This window comes from Xenopus tropicalis, chromosome 8 (assembly GCF_000004195.4).
Source record: "Xenopus tropicalis strain Nigerian chromosome 8, UCB_Xtro_10.0, whole genome shotgun sequence".
Lineage (NCBI taxonomy): Eukaryota > Metazoa > Chordata > Amphibia > Anura > Pipidae > Xenopus > Xenopus tropicalis.
In genome coordinates this window covers 129,587,003-129,612,402 of record NC_030684.2, presented here as the reverse complement: position 1 = coordinate 129,612,402, position 25,400 = coordinate 129,587,003, and the positions used below count along the sequence as shown (strand labels likewise).

Genomic DNA, 25,400 nt, shown 5'->3' with positions numbered 1-25,400 from the left:
TTAAACATGTGAGAACACAAATATGGAGTCTGCAGAGTTGAGGCTCAACATCTCCTACACTTTCCACTTGAGGAACAGTGCCTGAGATTGGGTAGAAGTCTGAGCTCAATGGAGGCCAAGGATCATGAATTAGATAATCGAGAATTAACAGGCAAGGGTCAGATATACATACATACAATATACAGCTATACTCAAGTTCAGTTGGGATTTTTTTCCCAACAATCACATTATTAAAAAATATTTCTTTCTCTCATTTTGGCCAAAAATGTTTTCCTAGTGGAATATTGGGATTATGTTGGGGAGATGTTGGGATTATGTGGAGAAGACATTTCAGTGATATTTTGGATGAAGTTGGTTAAGAAGTCTCTGGTAAGGGCAGAAATAAGTCAAACTGTAATATTTAAAAATGATATATGGGACATTTAATGTAAAATATTCTTTCAGTTATGGAAAAAAGTAGAACAAAATATTGTATAATTTTAATAAGTTTAAATATTAGCTTTACATCTGCTTCCTAGGGCCTAAGCCATGAAGTCTAAACATTCCAACAATCTACAGAGGGACTAATTGTTTGGGGAGCCATTAAACACACAATTGTAGCTGAGGTTTCTCAGTCATCGACTTCTGGGACCCAGAGACATTTATTACAGCATATAAACGGGGGGAAAATTCTACTGCTCTCATTTCATTTCATTTATTTTATATTTTATTTCTTCTCACTATCCGAAACCTGAACAGAAGAACAATCTGGGACATCTTGGAGAAACCAACAAACATGTATAGGAACACAACTTCAGCGACAGGTATTTTCATTTGATGAACAGAGTAATGAACAATCAAGGATCCGCTGATCTACACGCAGAGTAGAGTAACTCTAAGGGGAAGCAGACACCGTATAAAAACATTGTACAGGGAGAATATCACTGGCGAATCCCCACCAATAATAACAAAAGGACACCTTAATAGTTAAGCTGGGAAATAACAAGAAAGAAGATTCAATGAGATCATAAATGACTTTAACCCAAGTCAAAAAGGCAAGCAGTAGCCTGTCCCTCTTACTTCAGGCTTAATTGGTGTCTCCCTTAATGGTACATAACTATACAAAGAATCCCTCTGTAGTATTAAATTGGTTAGTACCATTGTATCAAAGGAATGAACACACTTACAAATTAATTACGAGCAGCAGATGATGATAGAACCCCAACATATTCCATGTGATACCTGTCAGACGTCCGTATTACTATAAACTTTAAAAAAGTAAAAAAAGAGTAATTACAATATTGCAGCACATTTTCCCCTATATTAGTGTAATCCATCAGTTATACAGTGACGTTTTATGGAGAGTTCAAATCAAACATCTGCAGACAGATTCATCCTTCTTGGCCTCACCAGTACCCCATACCTACAGGCACTATGTGTCCTTTTGATTTTGATAATGTATTTAGTCACAATATCTGTAAACGTGTTACTTATGACTGTGGTGGGGACCAGTGTTCAGCTGCAGACGCCCATGTACTTTTTCCTGTGCAACCTCTCCGTCATTGACATCGGCCTCTCCTCCACCATTGTGCCGACACTCTTAATCAATACTGTCGCTCGTGACAAAAGTATTTCTCTCTTAGGATGTGGCGTACAGATGTACTTCCATTTAGGTCTCGGATGCACTGAGTGTATAACTCTGTCAGTCATAGCCTATGATAGGTACGCAGCCATCTGTCAACCTTTACACTACTACCAAATTATGAGTAAAACAGTGTGCATCTGCTTAGCTTCTGGATCATGGGCCGTCTCACTGATCAACTCTGCCATTCATGTGGTCTTGACTTTCCAGCTGCCTTTCTGCAGGTCCAACCATATCAACCATTTCTTCTGCGAGATGCCTCCTTTTCTATATATCTCTTGCGGAGACCCTTGGCTTAATGAGTTGGTCATGTACATCGCTGCTAGTATAATTGGTGCAGGCTCCTTCTTGTTGACTCTTATTTCATATTTTTCTATAGTTTTGACAATTCTTAAGATGTGTTCTACTGAAGGAAGAATAAAAGCATTTTCCACTTGTGCATCCCATCTCACAGTGTTCTTCCTGTACTACGGGACTATCCTGTTTATGTATTTGCACCCTCACTCGGACAATTATCCAGAAACATCCAAGACGGTGTCTATTATTTACACAGTTGTGACTCCAATGCTAAATCCTATCATCTATAGCATAAGGAATGGGGACGTTAAAAGCAGCATTAAAAACAAACTGGGCCTGTTGATATAATACAGGATAAATTGCTGATGGCAAAATGCGGAATTTCACCACAAATCCATGCCTGGAGAAAAAAAAACACTCAACCCTATTCACCAGATGAAATGCATGCTAAAGATAACATTATTAAGCATGGGGTCTCTTTTCAACCAATGTTATATTCTGATGCAGAAAAAGTCTCAATATTGCCACCTCTATAATACCAATAGGGACTATACAGTAAAGCCTTTCTTCCAGGTGCAGACTTATCTTAAGCAAGCAGCGCTACAAAGTTCTTAATGTTCTCTGGTCTCAGGTGATCAAGCTTTGCTAAACAACCTACTGCTTTTGTTGTTTTTTAGAAATTCTATTTTGTGTCCTCTGCATCATTTTCGACATAATACAGCAAGTCTTGGAAGTTTCTTAGAGAAGCAACAGACCCCAGATAAACTGCTCTCGATAATATATAAAACACTTCCCAGTAACCAAGACAGTGCATCGTTAAAATACTTTGATGATTGGGAAAAGGAATTGGAAATACTTATCCCCTACCAAATAAGACAAAAGATCCTCCAGAATATCCATAAAGCTTTGAGAGCTTCTAGAGTAAGAGAGATGCTAAATACACTTATCACAAGATGGTACTATGTACCAGAGAAACTGCACTCAATTTTCCCTACTTCATCTAAGTTATGCTGGAGGTGCAATAAAGGAACAGGTTCTTTTAAACATATCTGGTTCACCTGCCCAGAAATTAAGCAATACCGGTCTAAAATATGCACTACGATTTTTAAAATAACAGGTACAGGACCCCTTATCCGGAATACCCTTGGTCCCGAGCATTCTGGATAATGGGTCCTATACCTGTACTAAAATCCCAAGCATTGATCTGACATTTTTACTATTTTATTTTGACGACAAGAAAAATACTACGGTATCAGGCAAATTAACTCTACACCTACTGAACACGGCTAAAGCTCTTATCCCTAGAGCCTGGAAAAATACAAACCCCCCCTACTTATTCAGAATGGCTAAATTTAGTGGAGGAATCAAGGAAACTAGAGGAAATTGCTCACCTAATACAAAACAAGACAGTACAATACCGAACAACCTGGACACCCTGGTTAAAAGTGAATAAAATAAATTTTTAAGTAAAGCATACTAGTTATGTGGTTAAGGTGAATGTGAGAGTTAGTAAAGTGTATAAACGAATGGTTGATGTAAGAATTGAGAAACAACTTGATGTAAGCCCTTTGATGTTCTCAATAAAAGACTACATGCTATGGGAATTCCCCTTCTCCCCCCTCTCTTTTTTCTGTATCCACACTCCTTTTTATTTGAAAATCAATAAATAAAGATTGATATAATACCAATAATACCCCTTTTTGGGGGCAGAAATGATTCCCTTTTCTCTGTAATAATAAAACAGTACCTGTACTTGATCCCAACTAAGATATAATTACCCCTTATTGGGGGCAGAACAGCCCTATTGGGTTTATTTAATGGTTAAATGATTCCCTTTTCTCTGTAATAATAAAACAGTACCTGTACTTGATCCCAACTAAGATATAATTACCCCTTATTGGGGCAGAACAGCCCTATTGGGTTTATTTAATGGTTAAATGATTCCCTTTTCTCTGTAATAATAAAACAGTACCTGTACTTAATCCCAACTAAGATATAATTACCCCTTATTGGGGCAGAACAGCCCTATTGGGTTTATTTAATGGTTAAATGATTCCCTTTTCTCTGTAATAATAAAACAGTACCTGTACTTGATCCCAACTAAGATATAATTACCCCTTATTGGGGGCAGAACAGCCCTATTGGGTTTATTTAATGGTTAAATGATTCCCTTTTCTCTGTAATAATAAAACAGTACCTGTACTTGATCCCAACTAAGATATAATTACCCCTTATTGGGGCAGAACAGCCCTATTGGGTTTATTTAATGGTTAAATGATTCCCTTTTCTCTGTAATAATAAAACAGTACCTGTACTTGATCCCAACTAAGATATAATTACCCCTTATTGGGGGCAGAACAGCCCTATTGGGTTTATTTAATGGTTAAATGATTCCCTTTTCTCTGTAATAATAAAACAGTACCTGTACTTGATCCCAACTAAGATATAATTACCCCTTATTGGGGGCAGAACAGCCCTATTGGGTTTATTTCATGGTTAAATTATTCCCTTTTCTCTGTAATAATAAAACAGTACCTGTACTTGATCCCAACTAAGATATAATTACCCCTTATTGGGGGCACAACAGATTTAATTTTCAGATTTAATATCACAAAAAAAAACCTGGTCAAGATAGACAAATTGTCTTTGATATGATGAGGTTCCATAATGTACCGAATAATTAAATTAAAATGGTATTTATACCTATGTGATAAGTGGCCCAGTACCAAGTGTATTTATGGAAATGTTTTATTGCAATGTAACGTCTTTAAACCTGAAGAAGAGATGTAATACTATCATCTCAAAAGCTTGCAATTTTTACTTACTCAATAAAAGGTATCACTTAACCATATAATTTATGCATTTTTTTAATGGCTAACATGGTACAACACCTTACTACCATGGAAATGTTTTGTTGAAATACATCTGGCAAGTCTTTCTTAATTAGAAATTCTGGCAAAAGAGCCATTTACTGTAATAGTTGTAGTAGTCAAAGTCTCAGAAAGTAGTTTAAAAAACTTTATTGGTCACATTTGGCTTAGGTCTCCAACAAGATTTTTCAAGTTTTTTTTCAAGTCTTTTGAGCTGTATTAAAAGGGGTATAGATTCACGGGAGGAGGGGGTTATTCTTCCCCTTTACAGAGCGCTGGTAAGGCCCCATCTAGAATATGCTGTTCAGTTTTGGTCTCCAGGGCTCAAACGGGACATTATTGAGTTAGAGAGGGTCCAGAGAAGGGCAACTAAGCTGGTAAAGGGTATGGAAAGTCTCAGTTATGGGGAAAGACTGGCCAAGTTGGGCCTGTTTACACTGGAGAAGAGGCGCTTAACCCTTTTACTGCCAGCCATTTTGGTCAAAGCAGAACTTGTATTGCCAGACTGTTTTTGAACATTTTGCACTGTTTCAATTTAGGGGCTTTTCCTCGGGGGGACTTTTAGTTTACCCAGGAAAACAATATATCGTTTTTTTCAGAACAACCTAAGCTTTCAAATTATGGTAGAATTTTTGTGTAATTCCAATTCTGTAACAAGATATAGGCTTCTAACTGACTAAAAATGCAAAAAAAATAAAATTTTCCATAATATAATCACACATACTAAAAAAAAATTATTTTATGCACGAATATACAACTGATTTGGAAAGTCCCATGTCTCCTGAACACGTCAATACCAAATATATATAGTTTTATGGAGATTTGTCACTTGTATAGGTCAAAAACTCCCAGCAGTACACTACCAAATTTCCAAAGCACTGCTCCAGAAAGCTGCATACTTTAGATTTCAAGGCCAAAAATTCCACTAACAGAAGGTTTATCCCAGAAAATTGTTCATTTTTGGAAAGAACAGATTCTGGGGAATACAGAATAGGCACAACTGTCTGTCTACTCCAAACTATTAAGTCGCAATGCTTTAATAAAGTTATTGGTTTTTATCAAAATTTTAGATTTTTTTTAAAAATCGCTTCAAAGCTTCCAGTCTATAGTATCTTATCTCCTACAGGTCATAAAGTAACCAAATAAAACACCCTAAATATGAATGCCAGGGGTCCACTGAACAGTTTGATGCCCAAAAATCCCCTCAAAGCTTCCACTTTGCAGCATCTTATCTCCCACATAGCATTAGGTACCAAGATAAAACACCCTGAATTTGAACGCCAGGGGTCCACTGAACAGTTTGATGCCCAATATGTATAGGTTTACCTAAGTATTTGGCATGTAGGGGCCCCAATGTGAACATACCCCCATATGTACTGTCATTTCTGTCATTTCAGCTCCTGCAAAGTCAACACATTTACATCATTATATGTGGGATAAAGCTAGTAAAAAGTACGCTCACCCCATAAAGTCATATATTTTTGGAAAGTACACATTCCCCCGAATCTAAAATGGGTACCCATGTCTTTCTACTCCAAAGTACCAAGCCGCACAGCTTTTCTAAAGTTAGCAATTTTGATGACATTGCCAAAAAATCCCCTCAAAGCTTCCACTTTGCAGCATCTTATCTCCCACATAGCATTAGGTATCAAGATAAAACTCCCTGAATTTGAACACCAGGGGTCCACTGAACAGTTTGATGCCCAATATGTATAGGTTTACCTAAGTATTTGGCATGTAAGGGCCCCAATGTGAACATACCCCCATATGTACTGTCATTTCTGTCATTTCAGCTCCTGCAGAATTAACACATTTACATCATTATATGTGGGATAAAGCTAGTAAAAAGTACGCTCACCCCAGAAAATCATATATTTTTAGAAAGTACACATTTCCCCAAATCTAAAATGGGTACCCATGTCTTTCTACTCCAAAGTACCAAGCCACACAGCTTTTCTAAAGTTAGCAATTTTGATGACATTTCCAAAAATCCCCTCAAAGCTTCCACTTTGCAGCACCTTATCTCCCACATAGCATTAGGTACCAAGATAAAACACCCTAAATATGAACGCCAGGGGTCCACTGAATAGTTTGATGCCCAATATGTATAGGTTTACCTAGGTATGTGGCATGTAGGGGCCCCAATGTGAACATACCCCCATATGATCTATCATTTCTGTCATTTCAGCTCCTGCAAAATCAACACATTTACATACTTTATGTGGGATAATGCTACAAAAAAGTACGCTCACCCCAGAAAGCCATATATTTTTGGAAAGTACACATCCCCCCGAATCTATAATGGGTAAACATTTCTTCTTGCTTCAAAGTACCAAGCTGTAAAGCTTTCCTAAGTTTGCAGATTTATATGACATTTCGAAAATCGCATAAAAATGTTGCAATTTGCCGCATTTATCTCTCACAATTTCTTGATAAAGATCAGATAAAGACAAATCACCCCAAATAGGAACACCTATGGTCTACTGAACAGTTTGATGCCCAATATGCATAGATATACCCAAGTCTGCGGTATGTACTGAACCCAAAATGAAAATAGCGCATAAGGATTTCTCGCCTGCCAGCTCAGCTTTGGCACACAGAGCCCCCTGTCAGTGTATTATGTGCCGAAACTTCCCCTAACTATACAGAGACCCCCACAAAACCATATATTTTTGGAAAGTACACATTCTGATGAATTCAAAATAGGCAAAGTTATTTTTGTACACCAAAGTTACATATGGCAAAGCTACGCTTTACAAGTGAGGGAATACAGGGGTAGGGGAGATATCTCTCAGTACAAGTGAGGGAATACAGGGGTAGGGGAGATAGCTCTCAGTACAAGTGAGGGAATACAGGGGTAGGGGGGATAGCTCTCAGTACAAGTGAGGGAATACAGGGGTATGGGAGATAGCTCTCAGTACAAGTGAGGGAATACAGGGGTATGGGAGATAGCTCTCAGTACAAGTGAGGGAATACAGGGGTAGGGGAGATAGCTCTCAGTACAAGTGAGGGAATACAGGGGTAGGGTATATAGCTCTCAGTACAAGTGAGGGAATACAGGGGTATGGGAGATAGCTCTCAGTACAAGTGAGGGAATACAGGGTTATGGGAGATAGCTCTCAGTACAAGTGAGGGAATACAGGGGTAGGGTATGTAGCTCTCAGTACAAGTGAGGGAATACAGGGGTATGGGAGATAGCTCTCAGTACAAGTGAGGGAATACAGGGGTAGGGGAGATAGCTCTCAGTACAAGTGAGGGAATACAGGGGTATGGGAGATAGCTCTCAGTACAAGTGAGGGAATACAGGGGTAGGGGGGATAGCTCTCAGTACAAGTGAGGGAATACAGGGGTAGGGTATATAGCTCTCAGTACAAGTGAGGGAATACAGGGGTATGGGAGATAGCTCTCAGTACAAGTGAGGGAATACAGGGGTATGGGAGATAGCTCTCAGTACAAGTGAGGGAATACAGGGGTAGGGGAGATAGCTCTCAGTACAAGTGAGGGAATACAGGGGTAGGGGAGATAGCTCTCAGTACAAGTGAGGGAATACAGGGGTATGGGAGATAGCTCTCAGTACAAGTGAGGGAATACAGGGTTATGGGAGATAGCTCTCAGTACAAGTGAGGGAATACAGGGGTAGGGTATATAGCTCTCAGTACAAGTGAGGGAATACAGGGGTATGGGAGATAGCTCTCAGTACAAGTGAGGGAATACAGGGTTATGGGAGATAGCTCTCAGTACAAGTGAGGGAATACAGGGGTAGGGGAGATAGCTCTCAGTACAAGTGAGGGAATACAGGGGTAGGGTATATAGCTCTCAGTACAAGTGAGGGAATACAGGGGTATGGGAGATAGCTCTCAGTACAAGTGAGGGAATACAGGGGTATGGGAGATAGCTCTCAGTACAAGTGAGGGAATACAGGGGTAGGGTATGTAGCTCTCAGTACAAGTGAGGGAATACAGGGGTATGGGAGATAGCTCTCAGTACAAGTGAGGGAATACAGGGTTATGGGAGATAGCTCTCAGTACAAGTGAGGGAATACAGGGGTAGGGTATATAGCTCTCAGTACAAGTGAGGGAATACAGGGGTATGGGAGATAGCTCTCAGTACAAGTGAGGGAATACAGGGGTATGGGAGATAGCTCTCAGTACAAGTGAGGGAATACAGGGTTATGGGAGATAGCTCTCAGTACAAGTGAGGGAATACAGGGTTATGGGAGATAGCTCTCAGTACAAGTGAGGGAATACAGGGTTATGGGAGATAGCTCTCAGTACAAGTGAGGGAATACAGGGGTAGGGTATGTAGCTCTCAGTACAAGTGAGGGAATACAGGGGTATGGGAGATAGCTCTCAGTACAAGTGAGGGAATACAGGGTTATGGGAGATAGCTCTCAGTACAAGTGAGGGAATACAGGGGTAGGGTATATAGCTCTCAGTACAAGTGAGGGAATACAGGGGTATGGGAGATAGCTCTCAGTACAAGTGAGGGAATACAGGGGTATGGGAGATAGCTCTCAGTACAAGTGAGGGAATACAGGGGTAGGGTATATAGCTCTCAGTACAAGTGAGGGAATACAGGGGTATGGGAGATAGCTCTCAGTACAAGTGAGGGAATACAGGGGTATGGGAGATAGCTCTCAGTACAAGTGAGGGAATACAGGGGTAGGGTATGTAGCTCTCAGTACAAGTGAGGGAATACAGGGGTATGGGAGATAGCTCTCAGTACAAGTGAGGGAATACAGGGGTAGGGGAGATAGCTCTCAGTACAAGTGAGGGAATACAGGGGTATGGGAGATAGCTCTCAGTACAAGTGAGGGAATACAGGGGTAGGGGAGATAGCTCTCAGTACAAGTGAGGGAATACAGGGGTAGGGGAGATAGCTCTCAGTACAAGTGAGGGAATACAGGGGTAGGGTATATAGCTCTCAGTACAAGTGAGGGAATACAGGGGTATGGGAGATAGCTCTCAGTACAAGTGAGGGAATACAGGGGTATGGGAGATAGCTCTCAGTACAAGTGAGGGAATACAGGGGTAGGGGAGATAGCTCTCAGTACAAGTGAGGGAATACAGGGGTATGGGAGATAGCTCTCAGTACAAGTGAGGGAATACAGGGGTAGGGGAGATAGCTCTCAGTACAAGTGAGGGAATACAGGGGTAGGGTATATAGCTCTCAGTACAAGTGAGGGAATACAGGGGTATGGGAGATAGCTCTCAGTACAAGTGAGGGAATACAGGGTTATGGGAGATAGCTCTCAGTACAAGTGAGGGAATACAGGGGTAGGGTATATAGCTCTCAGTACAAGTGAGGGAATACAGGGGTATGGGAGATAGCTCTCAGTACAAGTGAGGGAATACAGGGTTATGGGAGATAGCTCTCAGTACAAGTGAGGGAATACAGGGGTAGGGGAGATAGCTCTCAGTACAAGTGAGGGAATACAGGGGTAGGGTATATAGCTCTCAGTACAAGTGAGGGAATACAGGGTTATGGGAGATAGCTCTCAGTACAAGTGAGGGAATACAGGGGTAGGGGGGATAGCTCTCAGTACAAGTGAGGGAATACAGGGGTAGGGGGGATAGCTCTCAGTACAAGTGAGGGAATACAGGGGTAGGGGAGATAGCTCTCAGTACAAGTGAGGGAATACAGGGGTAGGGGGGATAGCTCTCAGTACAAGTGAGGGAATACAGGGGTAGGGGGGATAGCTCTCAGTACAAGTGAGGGAATACAGGGGTATGGGAGATAGCTCTTAGTACAAGTGAGGGAATACAGGGGTAGGGGAGATAGCTCTCAGTACAAGTGAGGGAATACAGGGGTAGGGGGGATAGCTCTCAGTACAAGTGAGGGAATACAGGGGTATGGGAGATAGCTCTCAGTACAAGTGAGGGAATACAGGGTTATGGGAGATAGCTCTCAGTACAAGTGAGGGAATACAGGGTTATGGGAGATAGCTCTCAGTACAAGTGAGGGAATACAGGGGTAGGGGGGATAGCTCTCAGTACAAGTGAGGGAATACAGGGGTATGGGAGATAGCTCTCAGTACAAGTGAGGGAATACAGGGTTATGGGAGATAGCTCTCAGTACAAGTGAGGGAATACAGGGGTAGGGGGGATAGCTCTCAGTACAAGTGAGGGAATACAGGGGTAGGGGGGATAGCTCTCAGTACAAGTGAGGGAATACAGGGGTAGGGGGGATAGCTCTCAGTACAAGTGAGGGAATACAGGGGTATGGGAGATAGCTCTCAGTACAAGTGAGGGAATACAGGGTTATGGGAGATAGCTCTCAGTACAAGTGAGGGAATACAGGGGTAGGGGGGATAGCTCTCAGTACAAGTGAGGGAATACAGGGGTAGGGGGGATAGCTCTCAGTACAAGTGAGGGAATACAGGGGTATGGGGGATAGCTCTCAGTACAAGTGAGGGAATACAGGGGTATGGGAGATAGCTCTCAGTACAAGTGAGGGAATACAGGGGTAGGGTATATAGCTCTCAGTACAAGTGAGGGAATACAGGGTTATGGGAGATAGCTCTCAGTACAAGTGAGGGAATACAGGGTTATGGGAGATAGCTCTCAGTACAAGTGAGGGAATACAGGGGTAGGGGGGATAGTTCTCAGTACAAGTGAGCTCTCCTTGGGCCGGGTTGGAGCTGCAGAGTGCCATTGAGCCCTATGGGAGGCTTTCCTTGGGCCGGGTTGGAGCTGCAGAGTGCCATTGAGCCCTATGGGAGACTTTCCTTGGGCCGGGTTGGAGCTGCAGAGTGCCATTGAGCCCTATGGGAGACTTTCCTTGGGCCGGGTTGGAGCTGCAGAGTGCCATTGAGCCCTATGGGAGACTTTCCTTGGGCCGGGTTGGAGCTGCAGAGTGCCATTGAGCCCTATGGGAGACTTTCCTTGGGCCGGGTTGGGGCTGCAGAGTGCCATTGAGCCCTATGGGAGACTTTCCTTGGGCCGGGTTGGAGCTGCAGAGTGCCATTGAGCCCTATGGGAGACTTTCCTTGGGTCGGGTTGGAGCTGCAGAGTGCCATTGAGCCCTATGGGAGACTTTCCTTGGGCCGGGTTGGAGCTGCAGAGTGCCATTGAGCCCTACGGGAGGCTTTCCTTGGGCCGGGTTGGAGCTGCAGAGTGCCATTGAGCCCTACGGGAGGCTTTCCTTGGGCCGGGTTGGAGCTGCAGAGTGCCATTGAGCCCTACGGGAGGCTTTCCTTGGGCCGGGTTGGAGCTGCAGAGTGCCATTGAGCCCTACGGGAAACTTTCCTTGGGCCGGGTTGGAGCTGCAGAGTGCCATTGAGCCCTACGGGAGACTTTCCTTGGGCCGGGTTGGAGCTGCAGAGTGCCATTGAGCCCTACGGGAGACTTTCCTTGGGCCGGGTTGGAGCTGCAGAGTGCCATTGAGCCCTACGGGAGACTTTCCTTGGGCCGGGTTGGAGCTGCAGAGTGCCATTGAGCCCTACGGGAGACTTTCCTTGGGCCGGGTTGGAGCTGCAGAGTGCCATTGAGCCCTACGGGAGGCTTTCCTTGGGCCGGGTTGGAGCTGCAGAGTGCCATTGAGCCCTACGGGAGACTTTCCTTGGGCCGGGTTGGAGCTGCAGAGTGCCATTGAGCCCTACGGGAGACTTTCCTTGGGCCGGGTTGGAGCTGCAGAGTGCCATTGAGCCCTACGGGAGACTTTCCTTGGGCCGGGTTGGAGCTGCAGAGTTCCATTGAGCCCTACGGGAGACTTTCCTTGGGCCGGGTTGGAGCTGCAGAGTGCCATTGAGCCCTATGGGAGACTTTCCTTGGGCCAGGTTGGAGCTGCAGAGTGCCATTGAGCCCTATGGGAGACTTTCCTTGGGCCGGGTTGGAGCTGCAGAGTGCCATTGAGCCCTATGGGAGACTTTCCTTGGGCCGGGTTGGAGCTGCAGAGTGCCATTGAGCCCTATGGGAGGCTTCCAAAATCATGCACTGAAGGATCAAAGTCAGAAAGTTTTTCCCGCCATTAACGATTATTCGGATATGAAAATTTTGTGACTTTCGGATCGCCAATATGATATTATCGTGACTAATACAATTTTTTTGTAAGCATTTTCGTGACATTTTCAATCATCAGAAATGATCGTATCTAATCCGAATTTTACCCATTTCGGGATTCAAACTCGTACTTTGATTAATCAGTCCCCAAGTAACTAAAATATAATGTACTGCTGACCCACACTGCGGTTCTCTGCTATGTAATCTGTGCCTTTTCTCCTTTTTTTCCAGCTGGAATGGCTGCTCCCTTGCCTACACAGCAGCTTTGTTTATATAAACTATAATCATGTTTCTAAAGCAAACATGCAGCTTTTACATGTGCAGGGCAAAATTATATAATATATTAATTACTTTGACACACTAGTAATTACATTTTCTAAAAAGTTATGGCTATCTTTATCAGTTTAATACAATCTTTGTTATTTTACAACTAACGTAATTCTTTTTTTTTCCCAAATAAGAAATTAATATAACTAATGTTGGATAGCATACCATAAACACTTAAAAATCAGTTGTCTTGGGAGTCAGCAGCCTCAGGGGCCAACAGGGACACATCCCAAATTGTATTTAAGGATCGTGCATTCTGCTTTGCTCAGATACAGTAATAAGGAACTTCTTCAAAAGTACAGTACTGGAACAATTAAAGAAAATCTGTGAACCAATATACTTCAAGCAAAACATCTTCACAGGTTCTGAGAAAGTAAAAGTGAGGTTCAGTTGTATCTGTTGTGTATTCTGTGGGCTTGACTATTCCCTTTCTTTCTTCTGGACCAATACAAACATGGAAATATGAAGCAGGTGAGCTTTGGTCAAGTTGGTTTTCAAACTGTTACCATGATACCCAAGGTAACTACACTGGGAATATAAATATATTAGCTACGGAAGAGCAGTAGGGCCACCAAAAAAAAAAAAATTCCGGTGAATTATGACTTTTTAAAGTCATAATTATGACTTTTAAACTCATAATTATGACTTTAAAAAGTCATAATTCACCGGAATTTTTGTTTTTTGGTGGCCCTACTGCTCTTCCGTTATTAGCCCCCCCCAGAAAAAAAATATAATTTATAAAGGAAAAATACTATTCCATCAAGTACCAGTTCCAAAAACATCTTAACCAGAGAATTTAGCAATAATATATTCTAGCGCACACAGGAATAAAAAAGGTACATTTACTCATTTATATAAATCTCTTTTTCTGGGTAAAGAATTTTATGTACAGGAAGATATTTCTCTCCCCTGAGAGAGTCTGTTCTTTTTATTACAGGCAAATATTATTATTATATCAGTTAGTTGCTAGAAATTGACATTTGTTTTTTAATTGAAGATTCAGTTTGCTAGTTTTTTCCAAAGAGTTCATATAACATAGACCTAGGGGAAAATTTACTAAGCAATTATGAGATAAAGTCATTTTTTTTTCTTACTTTTAGATAATTTCTAGATTTACAAGAGGGTTTTCACCAGAACTCAATTTTTTCATTATTATTCCCAGAAAAAGTGGAGTTTTTTCGAAAATAACTCCCATAATTCATGATTTATTAATGTTTAGTTGATTTTTTTTGTAAAATAAAAATTCAAATGGATTGATCTGTCGAGTACCATTGAGTCCTATGGAGGCTTAGAATAGCAGAGAAATAGAATAGTCAGTGACAGGCCGTTCTTCTAGGACAAGTTGATCCCCTTATTGTTTTCCATTTTACATCTTTCAAGGGGAAGTTAATCCCATCATTGTTTTCAGTTTTACCCAGTTTCAAGTGAAACTTAAACACATCAATGTTTTACAAGAATGAGCGCCAATGCTCCTAAAATGGCTGCTGGGGCAATTCCTGTTTTGGAAAAATTAAAAAGATTCATGGAAATGAACGTGGGTATAAACTCAAATTTTTGTAAGAACGATTTAAGCATTATCATGACAATTTTAGAAATACAGCAATGACCAAGTTTAATTCGAATTTATACCATGTCGAGTCCATACGACTTTCAAGGCCAGAAAAAAATGAATTTTAGTTGATGTACCCCTAGGGGCTGATTTTACTAATCCACGAATCCAAATCAGAAAAATTCGGATTGGAAAACGAACATTTTGCGACGTATTTTTTTGCGATTTTTTCGTCGGCGTTACGACTTTTTCGTAAGTTGTCGCGACTTTTTCGTAACCATTATGACTTGCGTGAATTGTCGCAACTTTTTCATAGCCATTACGACTTTCGTGAATTGTCGTGACTTTTTCGTATTGAGCACTCAAAAAATTTGCCACAATTCGCGAAAAAGTCGCAAAATACCGATCATTACGAAAAAAACGTATTCGGGCGCTTTTCGGACGTTCGTGGATTAGTAAATGTGCCCCCTAGTGTATGTTTATGGTTATTGCTTCAATGCATTTCCTTTATCAAGATTGGATATTATACAATCACAATTACACCGTCAGTCTTTACTATCTTTTCATTGGAATAGAACGTGAATAACTCTAATAGGCAAGCTATGGAGCAGCAACAGTCCCAGGTCACAATAGATCTCTGTATATTTTTTAAATATATACTTTATTTTAGGTATTTAACATGGGAGAAGGTACAGAATAAAGGGGACGGGATTGGGGAAAGGGGAAAGCAAGATTTTATTTTACATAGTCGATACAATTACCAGCCAGGTAACAGATTGCCAACAAGTTTACATCTAATACATAAACAACTCTGTTTCCAAAAAAGTCGGGGTGCTAGGTAAAGTGTAAATAAATCTGCAAATCATTTAAATCCTCTATTTAATTGCAAACAGTACAAAGACAACATATCAAATGTTGAAACTGAGGCATTTTATTGTTTTCTGAAAAATATCTGTTCATTTTGAATTTTATGCCGGCAACACATTTTAAAAAAAGCTGGGACGGGGCAAGGAAAGACTGGAAAAGTTGTGTGTAAAAAGAGCAGAGAGGCAGGGGCAGAAGTAAAGATGGGGAGGGTACCCCACTCCATGAAACACTGTATGGGCAAATATTGCAGCAATTTAAGAATAACAATCCTCAATGTAAAATTGCAAAGAATTTGGGCAAGATAATTGGCCATACATCAGCAGACTTTACCATGTAAGAAATGGCATAAAATTTGGCGTAATTTTTTACAGGTTTTTTCTTCCACCGGAAATTACGTAAAATAACGGCATAAAATCTGGCGTTTGGACGGCTATCTTCTCAGTTTACTTTACACCGCTTTTTACGCCGTTTTTTTTCTGTGAATTCATTTTAGACAGCATAATATATATGTCCCAATATCTTTAGAAGGTTAGGAGAATCCTTAAAATCTCTGCAGGTTCATGATCCTCAGGCCCTCAGATGACGATGCAATAAATGCAGATATCCTGTAATGGAAATCATTGTTTCGCAGGGATCCACAGGCCAGATCCAGCCCCCCAGGGTAATTTACCCGGCCCCCGCTGCGTCCTCGCCCCTGGGAGCGGAGAAGGAGGACTGGGAGAGGGAGGACAGCAGAGCAGGGGAAGCTGGAAGAGGGAGGACTCAACGGGAATCGGCAGGTGGGAGCTGGGAGAGGGAGGACAGACAGACCAGGGGGCGATGAAAGAAAGAGCACTCAGTGGGGAGCTGGGAGGACAAACAATGTGGGGGGAGCTGGAAGAGAGAAGACTCAGCAGAAAGCGGGAGCTGGGAGAGGGAGGATGGATGGAGCCGGGAAACTGGAAGAGAGAGGATGCAGCGGGGAGCGGGAGGGGGGAAGCTGGGAAAGGGAGCATGGATGGTGCGGGGGAGCTGGGAGATGGAGGATGCAGGAGTGAGCTGTAGTTTGACCCCCAACAGTCTGAGATACCATGAACTGGCCCCTTGCTTAAAAAGTTTGAGGACCCCTACTGCATGGGTTTAGGAATATGGTAAGAGTAAATTTTATAGCTGTGTACTTAGATATAGCAAGGTTGCAGGTAGCCAGAGGCTGGTACATCCAAGTCCAAGAACCTCTCATTTTATGTGTATGTGGAGAACGCTTAGAAGTGTGAATCTGGAGCCATTCACCTTGAAAAGTCTAGTACAAGAGCAATGCTGGAGCTGATAGACCATCCTGGTTGGGCAATGTGCTGGAGCTGCAGTTTTAGGATGAAGTTATAGCCTGGTTGCCATCTTTAAATGCTGTCAGGGAAAAGGGGTATCCCCACCTATATTGGATGCTGTTTTCTATCAGTATATCGGTGAGGGGTTTCAGTAGATTATTTTTCATTAATGTGGATTGTGGGATGTCATGGAATAGTTTAATGGTGCATTGATCATATAGGAAGTCATGAACATCTTTGGCTTTTGTTAGTATTTCCTTTAAAGCAGGGGTCCCCTATCTTTTTTACCCATGAACCATATTCAAATGTAAAGAGAGTTGGGGTGCAACACAAGTAGAATAAAAAGTTATTGATGAAAATTGGAACGCAACTTGAGCCACTGGTTGAAGATCACTGCTTTAAAGAAACAGTATACACCCGTTTTCAACATGAACATAAGAACATACTGTTTTCCCTATTTTTTAACCAAAAAATCCCTATGTGTGTATAATTGGAATTGAACTTGCTTTGGTTCCGCTTGCAAGTGAGATGTCTTTTTTAATATTTTGCAGCTCGCTTCTCTTTCAAGACCATACTCATCTCCTGCAGCATTTCCTTGATCTTAGCTTTGGAAAGTAAGTTGGAAAGGTAAGTTTGTAGGTTTATTTCTTGCTGGAAATCAGTCTTATCTTCTTTTTATGATACTGTATGGCACCCAGGGTGAGACTGGGCTGCCCAGATACTGGGAAAAACCCGGTGGGCCCCAGCGACCCAGACTTAATGCCTAATACTGCTGCCCCCCCAGCCTCCGGTGTCCTCCCCTGATTCAACTTTTGCTAGTGGTGCCAACTCCAGTTGTGCAAGGGGTTAGCATTTGCCCTGCAGCTTCTCCTTATCCTGTTTGGTTGTGTGGGATTTCCCAATCTTTAGTGAGCTGCAATCTGCTACTTTGGCAAGCCACTCCACCCAGCTCTTAGTTTTTAATCCTACTTATTTTTCTTCAGTAATTTTATAATTCATAGATATTTAAGTGTATATCAAATTTCCATGATAACACAATTGGTGAGATTAAGTAGTCTACATACTGTATGTGGGTGTGGTCCTATACCCAATATTGTGCCATGTATATTCCATCACTGTCAGCCTCTGCTTCAGAAGGTCATCCATTGCCTGTACCCTTAGGGGACCCTTTTATATTTTCCTGCCAGTTAATTCTTCTGCATCCTCTACCAGAAGACTACTGCCCTATGAGAAGACTCCCCACACAATTTCACAAAAGCCAACACACCCTTCTACATGTCTCCAAAACTTAGGCTAGATATTAGAAATTAGCAATGTTATTATGCAACTCAAATGTAACTCAAGGGAAAGGAGGCCATAGGTAGAACCACAGATATCTGGAGAAACCATCATCTCAGACTTAAGGTGGGACGGGAATGGACAAACAACAAAAGTATCCCCATTGGATTTCACTCATGCTAATTGACTGAAATGGTAATACTTTTGGTTGACTGCAGAAACCAACTTGCTGCTCATAAAAAATCCGAGAGGCACTAAAGCCAGCCATACACATGTCAATTCTATTGTACAAAATAAACAATATAATTTTTGGTGGCCAGCTGATCCCAACAAAAATCCATGTAACCATACATGTCATTTAATTTAGAGACTGGGTATGCTGGAAAATCTTATCCATGGGCCCATTGGTCAGATAGCAATGAGGATTAGCCTCCTTAAAAAAGGCACAGAGTATGTTGGAGAGGGTAGCTGAAAAAAACTTCTACTGCTTTGATGTTCAGTCTTTCCTTCCAGCCAGGAATTCTGCTTCTAGAACCTTCTCCTCATTTCAACTATTTTTCAGATATAATTTCTGATCAGCAATGAGTGATATGGAAAACTCTAATCAAACCTCCATGAACAGGTTCCTCCTTCTTGGCCTCACCAATATCCCATACCTACAGGCTTTATGTGTTCTAATGTTCCTGATCATTTATATCATTACATTGTCTGCAAACCTTTTACTTATCCTTGTGGTGAAAATTAACCCACAACTACAAACCCCAATGTACTTTTTCCTGAGCAACCTCTCCATTATTGATTTCTTCTTCTCTTCCACCATAGTCCCCAAAATCATGGCAATCACCTTGTCTCAGGATAAAAGTATTTCACTAATGGATTGTGCAACCCAGATGTTCTTCAGTTTAACTTTAGGAACAACTGAGTGTCTCATTCTGGCTGTTATGGCCTACGACAGATATGCGGCTATCAATAAACCCTTACACTATACCACAATAATGAATAAGGGATTTTGCATAGGTATGGCTGCTGGGTCTTGGATTATTAGTACTATAAACTCTGCCATTCATGTTTATCTCACATTTCAGTTGCCTTTTTGCAGATCCCACCAGATTAACCATTTCTTCTGTGAGATGCCGCCTTTATTTAGGCTGTCTTGCCGAGATACAAACCTCAATGAGGTAGCCATGTACATCTCAGCTGGGATAATAGGTGTGTGCTCATTCGTTTTGACTCTCGTTTCTTATGTTCATATCATTTCCACTATACTTAAGATTCGTTCCACTGCTGGAAGGTATAAAGCTTTCTCCACGTGTGCGTCACATCTAGCGGTGGTCTCTCTGTACTACGGCACGCTTCTATTCATGTATATGCGGCCTCACTCGGCCTATTCTCCAGAAGTGGACAAGACCGTGTCCATTATTTACACAACGGTGACACCAATGCTGAATCCTATTATCTATAGTATAAGGAATGAGCATGTTAAAGACACAATTAGAAAAAAACTGAATGAACTAATGCCTTGGCTTATTAAATGAATATCTCTGGTACCATACCATATCCATTCCTGGCGAAAAAATGTGCTTATCACTATTTCTAAACTCTTTTCTAACTTTATACAAGCTTTGCAATTTTAATTTTTTGCCATTGCTTTTTCTAAATAGAAAGAGTAAATATAATTGATGTTTAAGAGAATACCATATACACTAAAAAAAAACAATTGTCTTGGGAGTCAACGGCCTCAGGGCCAACTGAGACACATACCCGATTGTATATAAGCTTCATGCTTTCTGCTTTTCTCAGCTATAGAGACATGGATCATCACTTTCAAACTCCTGCTTGGAAAAAACAAAACAGAGAGCTATGAATCAATAAACCTCAAGCAAAACATATTTTCCATTGTACAGGTTCTAAGAAAGTAAAAGTGGTGTTTCATTTTATCTACTGTATATTCTGTAGGCTTTCTATTTCTTTTCTTTCTTCTGGTCCAATACAGATATGTAATGATGATCCAGGTAAGCTTTTATCAGTTTTACCAACAGAAACTACATTACTATTAACTACATTACTATTAACTACGTTACTACTAAATTACAGTACAGGTATGGGACCTGTTATACAGAATGCTCAGGACCTGGGGTTTTCCAAGTCTGCTAAAAAATGTATTTAAACATTAAATAGGACTGTTCTGCCCCAATAAGGGGTAATTATATCTTAGTTGGGATCAAGTACAGGTACTGTTTTATTATTACAGAGAAAAGGGAATCATTTAACCATTAAATAAACCCAATAGGGCTGTTCTGCCCCAATAAGGGGTAATTATATCTTAGTTGGGATCAAGTACAGGTACTGTTTTATTATTACAGAGAAAAGGGAATCATTTAACCATGAAATAAACCCAATAGGGCTGTTCTGCCCCCAATAAGGGGTAATTATATCTTAGTTGGGATCAAGTACAGATACTGTTTTATTAATACAGAGAAAAGGTAATGATTTAACCATTAAATAAACCCAATAGGGCTGTTCTGCCCCCAATAAGGGGTAATTATATCTTAGTTGGGATCGTGACTTTTTTTATGCAATAGCAATTTATTTGAGGCAACTGTGACTTTTTTGGCACAACTGCAAATTTTTTGATGTGACTGCAACTTTTTCCTCATTTGCCAAATTTTTTTTGTGGCGAATTATTGCGGTACTTGAAAAAAAAATTGGCCAATGGCAAAATGCTGAATTTTCCTGTGAACCCATTCCTGCCACAAAATTTGTCCCATCACTAATTGTAGTCTAGTAAATACATTAGCCACAATTTTATCACCACTGTGAATTTTATACTTTGCGTATTTATTACCTCACTATCCTAAGTCAACCTAAAAAGTAAAATTCCTTGATAACAATACAAACATTTAATATACAAAAAAGTTTAGTGTTTCCTTCACGCAAAACAATGGGATTCAGAATGTAAAAAGTGTCCTCCAGAGTTCCAGATGATTGTGTCTAATCTATCTACTTAATGCGTGAAACAAAGCATCAATACTGCACTGTATAATCATATGAACTCTCAGTCTCAGCTAAAGGGGAAATATAATGGGTAACACGGTCAGGAATAACAATTTACATCATTTCAAAATCTGTGTATTTTTAAAAGAATAATGTATTAAAGTGACTGTGCCTGTCTCTCGGTGAGCTAAGTAGTCTTTATATGTGGGCATGGTCCTTTGCCAACCACTTTGGCTTCTATATTTCACTCCAAAAGTTCATCTGTTGCCTGTAACCTCAAATGAAACCTTTCAGCTTTTCCCGCCATTTACAGTAATTCTTCTGCAACTTGGCTGGCCAAACTGGGATTTTAACGGGATTAAGGGAAGATTTGGGTATACTGGAGAATCTTATCTTATTTTTGCAAGTGTAGTGCTTCGGCAGATGAGGAAGGGAAGAGAAACAGCTCTTCTTCAGTTGCTCCTGTTTTGATCATTTGAGCTGTTTGCAAGAATAGAACAACAGAATGGTAGCCTTGCCAGAGGGGTATCAATCCTTTCAGCCCATAGGCCAATTGGTCAGACAGCAATAAGGATTTACCTGTATTTGGTCTCTTTAAAGAAGAAGGAAAGGCATTTTGGCATTTTATTGCCAATAGATTAGTCACAATATAACCACCTAGAACACTATATTTATTTTGCAGAAGGCATTACCATACCTGACCAAACAGCCCTATACACTCCCTCTGTTTGTTTAAGATAGCAGCTGCCATTTTACCCTTGTCTCAGTAGCTTCCATGCTGCAGCTCTAGCTGCTGGTAGCTCAGATTACACAGCACAGCACAGTTGGGAGGGGGAGCAAATTCTGATGGTGCGGAGCAGAAGAAGGGAGGGGGAAAGGAAGAGAGGAGCAAACTGAGCATGTGCCATGCCCTGAAAGATTTTTCTGAGAGCAAGCAGTCTGATACTGAAGAACATGTTTCTTTTGATAGAGGACTCAGTGCAGCTTTTCTGTGAGTGCTTATGGCTGTATTTACATAGACCTTTCTGATAAAGCTTATTGAGTTTTTACCTTTCCTTCTCGTTTAAAAGAAGGTACATAGTCGGAGGGTAAAGTGCATTTTTTTTAAGTTTCAAATGACAAGTAGCTTATCGTATAGTCAATCACACTTTATTAAAAGTTTAAAAAAACTTCCACAGCTTTGATATTCTCCTCAGTCATTCTTTTCGGCTGCAATTTCTGCCTCTAGAACCTCCTCCTCATTTCACAGCAAGGTGCCCTTTCTTTAAATATATTCTGAACTATTTTTCAGATATACTTTCTGATCAGCCATGAGTAGTATGGAGAACTCAAATGAAACCTCCATGAACAGGTTCTTCCTTCTTGGCCTCACCAATATCCCCTACCTGCGGGCTTTATGTGTTCTAATGTTCCTGATCATTTATATCATTACATTGTCTGCAAACCTTTTACTTATCCTTGTGGTGAAAATCAATGCAAAGCTTCAAACCCCAATGTACTTTTTCCTGAGCAACCTCTCCACCATTGATATCTTCTTCTCTTCCACCATAGTCCCCAAAATCATGGCAGTCACCTTGTCTCAGGATAAAAGTATTTCCCTAATGGATTGTGCAACCCAGATGTTCTTCTGTTTAGGTTTAGGGGCGACTGAGTGTCTCATTCTGGCTGTTATGGCCTACGACAGATATGCGGCTATCAATAAACCATTACACTATACCACAATAATGAATAAGAGATTTTGCATAGGTATGGCTGCTGGATGCTGGCTGATTAGCTTTATAAACTCTGCCATTCATGTTTATCTCACATTTCAGTTGCCTTTTTGCAGATCCCGCCAGATCAACCATTTCTTCTGTGAGATGCCTCCTTTCTTTTTGCTGTCTTGTCAGGATCCGTATCTCAATGAGGTAGTTATGTACATCTCAGCTGCTATAATAGGTGTGTGTTCATTTATTTTGACTCTCGTTTCATATGTTCATATCATTTCCACTATACTTAAGATTCGTTCCACTGCTGGAAGGTATAAAGCTTTCTCCACGTGTGCGTCACATCTAGCGGTGGTCTCTATATACTATGGCACCATCCTATTAATGTATATGCGGCCTCACTCGGCCTATTCCCCAGAAGTGGATAAGACAGTGTCCATTATTTACACGGTTTTGACACCGATGCTGAATCCTATTATCTACAGTATAAGAAATAAACACGTTAAAAACACAGTTAGAAAAAAAATGAATGAACTTGTACCTGGATTTATGAAAATAATTTTTTGGAATCATAGCGACTAATAATTATTGTTTAATATTGCCGAAGATGGAAGTGAACCCAGGACCCAGCGCTGCAACATCAATCAATCATATTGATCCCAGCTGTAGCGCTCACAACACGGCAGAGATGAGACTCACAGATATGTGATCTAGTCGCCAGTGCTGGGTGATGCCCTCAGTGCTGTATTACTCCAAGAATCTCCTATTCCTGATTCTGACCTCTTGAGTCCTCTTGTTGGGTAGAGGGTTCCTCACGGTGAGGGCAGTGAGGGGGTTGGGGAATGCCCTGCCGGGGGATGTTGGGTAGGGGGTTCCTCACGGTGAGGGCAGTGAGGGGGTTGGGGCATTCCCCAACCCCCTCACTGCCCTCACCGTGAGGAACCCCCTACCCAATATCCCCCGGCAGGGCATTCCCCAACCCCCTCACTGCCCTCACCGTGAGGAACCCTCTACCCAACATCCCCCGGCAGGGCATTCCCCAACCCCCTCACTGCCCTCACCGTGAGGAACCCCCTACCCAACATCCCCCGGCAGGGCATTCCCCAACCCCCTCACTGCCCTCACCGTGAGGAACCCCCTACCCAACATCCCCCGGCAGGGCATTCCCCAACCCCACTGCCCTCACCGTGAGGAACCCCCTACCCAACATCCCCCGGCAGGGCATTCCCCAACCCCCTCACTGCCCTCACCGTGAGGAACCCCCTACCCAACATCCCCCGGCAGGGCATTCCCCAACCCCCTCACTGCCCTCACCGTGAGGAACCCCCTACCCAACATCCCCGGCAGGGCATTCCCCAACCCCCTCACTGCCCTCACCGTGAGGAACCCCCTACCCAACATCCCCCGGCAGGGCATTCCCCAACCCCACTGCCCTCACCGTGAGGAACCCCCTACCCAACATCCCCCGGCAGGGCATTCCCCAACCCCCTCACTGCCCTCACCGTGAGGAACCCCCTACCCAACATCCCCCGGCAGGGCATTCCCCAACCCCCTCACTGCCATCACCGTGAGGAACCCCCTACCCAACATCCCCCGGCAGGGCATTCCCCAACCCCACTGCCCTCACCGTGAGGAACCCCCTATCCAACATCCCCCGGCAGGGCATTCCCCAACCCCCTCACTGCCCTCACCGTGAGGAACCCCCTACCCAACATCCCCCGGCAGGGCATTCCCCAACCCCCTCACTGCCCTCACCGTGAGGAACCCCCTACCCAACATCCCCCGGCAGGGCATTCCCCAACCCCCTCACTGCCCTCACCGTGAGGAACCCCCTACCCAACATCCCCCGGCAGGGCATTCCCCAATCTCCCTGCCCTCACCGTGAGGAACCCTCTACCCAACATCCCCCGACAGGGCATTCCCCAATCTCCCTGCCCTCACCGTGAGGAACCCTCTACCCAACATCCCCCGGCAGGGCATTCCCCAACCTCACTGCCCTCACCGTGAGGAACCCCCTACCCAACATCCCCCGGCAGGGCATTCCCCAACCCCCTCACTGCCCTCACCGTGAGGAACCCCCTACACTGCTTGTAATGGAAGCTCCACTCCTCTAATCTAAAGGGGGGGCCTCTGGTGCTTTGATTGTTTTCATGGGAAAAAAGAACCCCCCCCATCTGCCTATAATCCCCTCTAATGTACTTGTACAGAGTAATCATGTCCCCTCGCAAGCGCCTCTTTTCCAGAGAAAACAACCCCAACCCTCATAGTTTAACCCTTCCATCCCCTTTACCAGTTTAGTTGCAGTCTCTGCACTCTCTCCAGCTCATTAATATCCTTCTTAAGGACTGGAGCCCAAAACTGCCCCCCATACTCACGGTGAGGCCTTACCAGGGACCTATAAAGGGGCAAAATTCATCCCTTGAGTCAATGCCCTTTTTATACAAGACAGCACTTTATTTGCTTTAGGAGCCACAGTCTGGATGAGGTCTAGTAACCCATAGCAACCCAGACCCTTACTGTATTTTCATTTGCTGCTTGGTTGCTATGTACTGCAATACTATACAAACTTTAATAGCACCATTGAACT

The 25,400-nt window shown here is 42.4% G+C and overlaps 3 protein-coding genes across 3 annotated transcripts; all 3 read left to right on the top strand.

Moving 5' to 3' along the window:
* Positions 1-1,336: 1,336 nt before the first annotated feature.
* On the top strand, positions 1,337-2,266 carry LOC116406844 (olfactory receptor 1019-like). The gene has a single exon (XM_031891809.1). It carries the CDS (start codon positions 1,337-1,339, stop codon positions 2,264-2,266), a length of 930 nt encoding a protein of 309 aa, XP_031747669.1.
* A 16,437-nt stretch (positions 2,267-18,703) lies between these two features.
* Positions 18,704-20,362, top strand: LOC100489591 (olfactory receptor 5B21-like). Its single transcript, XM_004917336.2, has one exon. It carries the CDS (start codon positions 18,704-18,706, stop codon positions 19,646-19,648), a length of 945 nt encoding a protein of 314 aa, XP_004917393.1. The 3' UTR covers positions 19,649-20,362.
* A 2,055-nt stretch (positions 20,363-22,417) lies between these two features.
* or13c5 (olfactory receptor family 13 subfamily C member 5) lies at positions 22,418-23,395 on the top strand. Its single transcript, XM_002938767.4, has one exon. The coding sequence runs from the start codon at positions 22,418-22,420 to the stop codon at positions 23,393-23,395; it is 978 nt and encodes a 325-aa protein (XP_002938813.4).
* Positions 23,396-25,400: the final 2,005 nt, after the last annotated feature.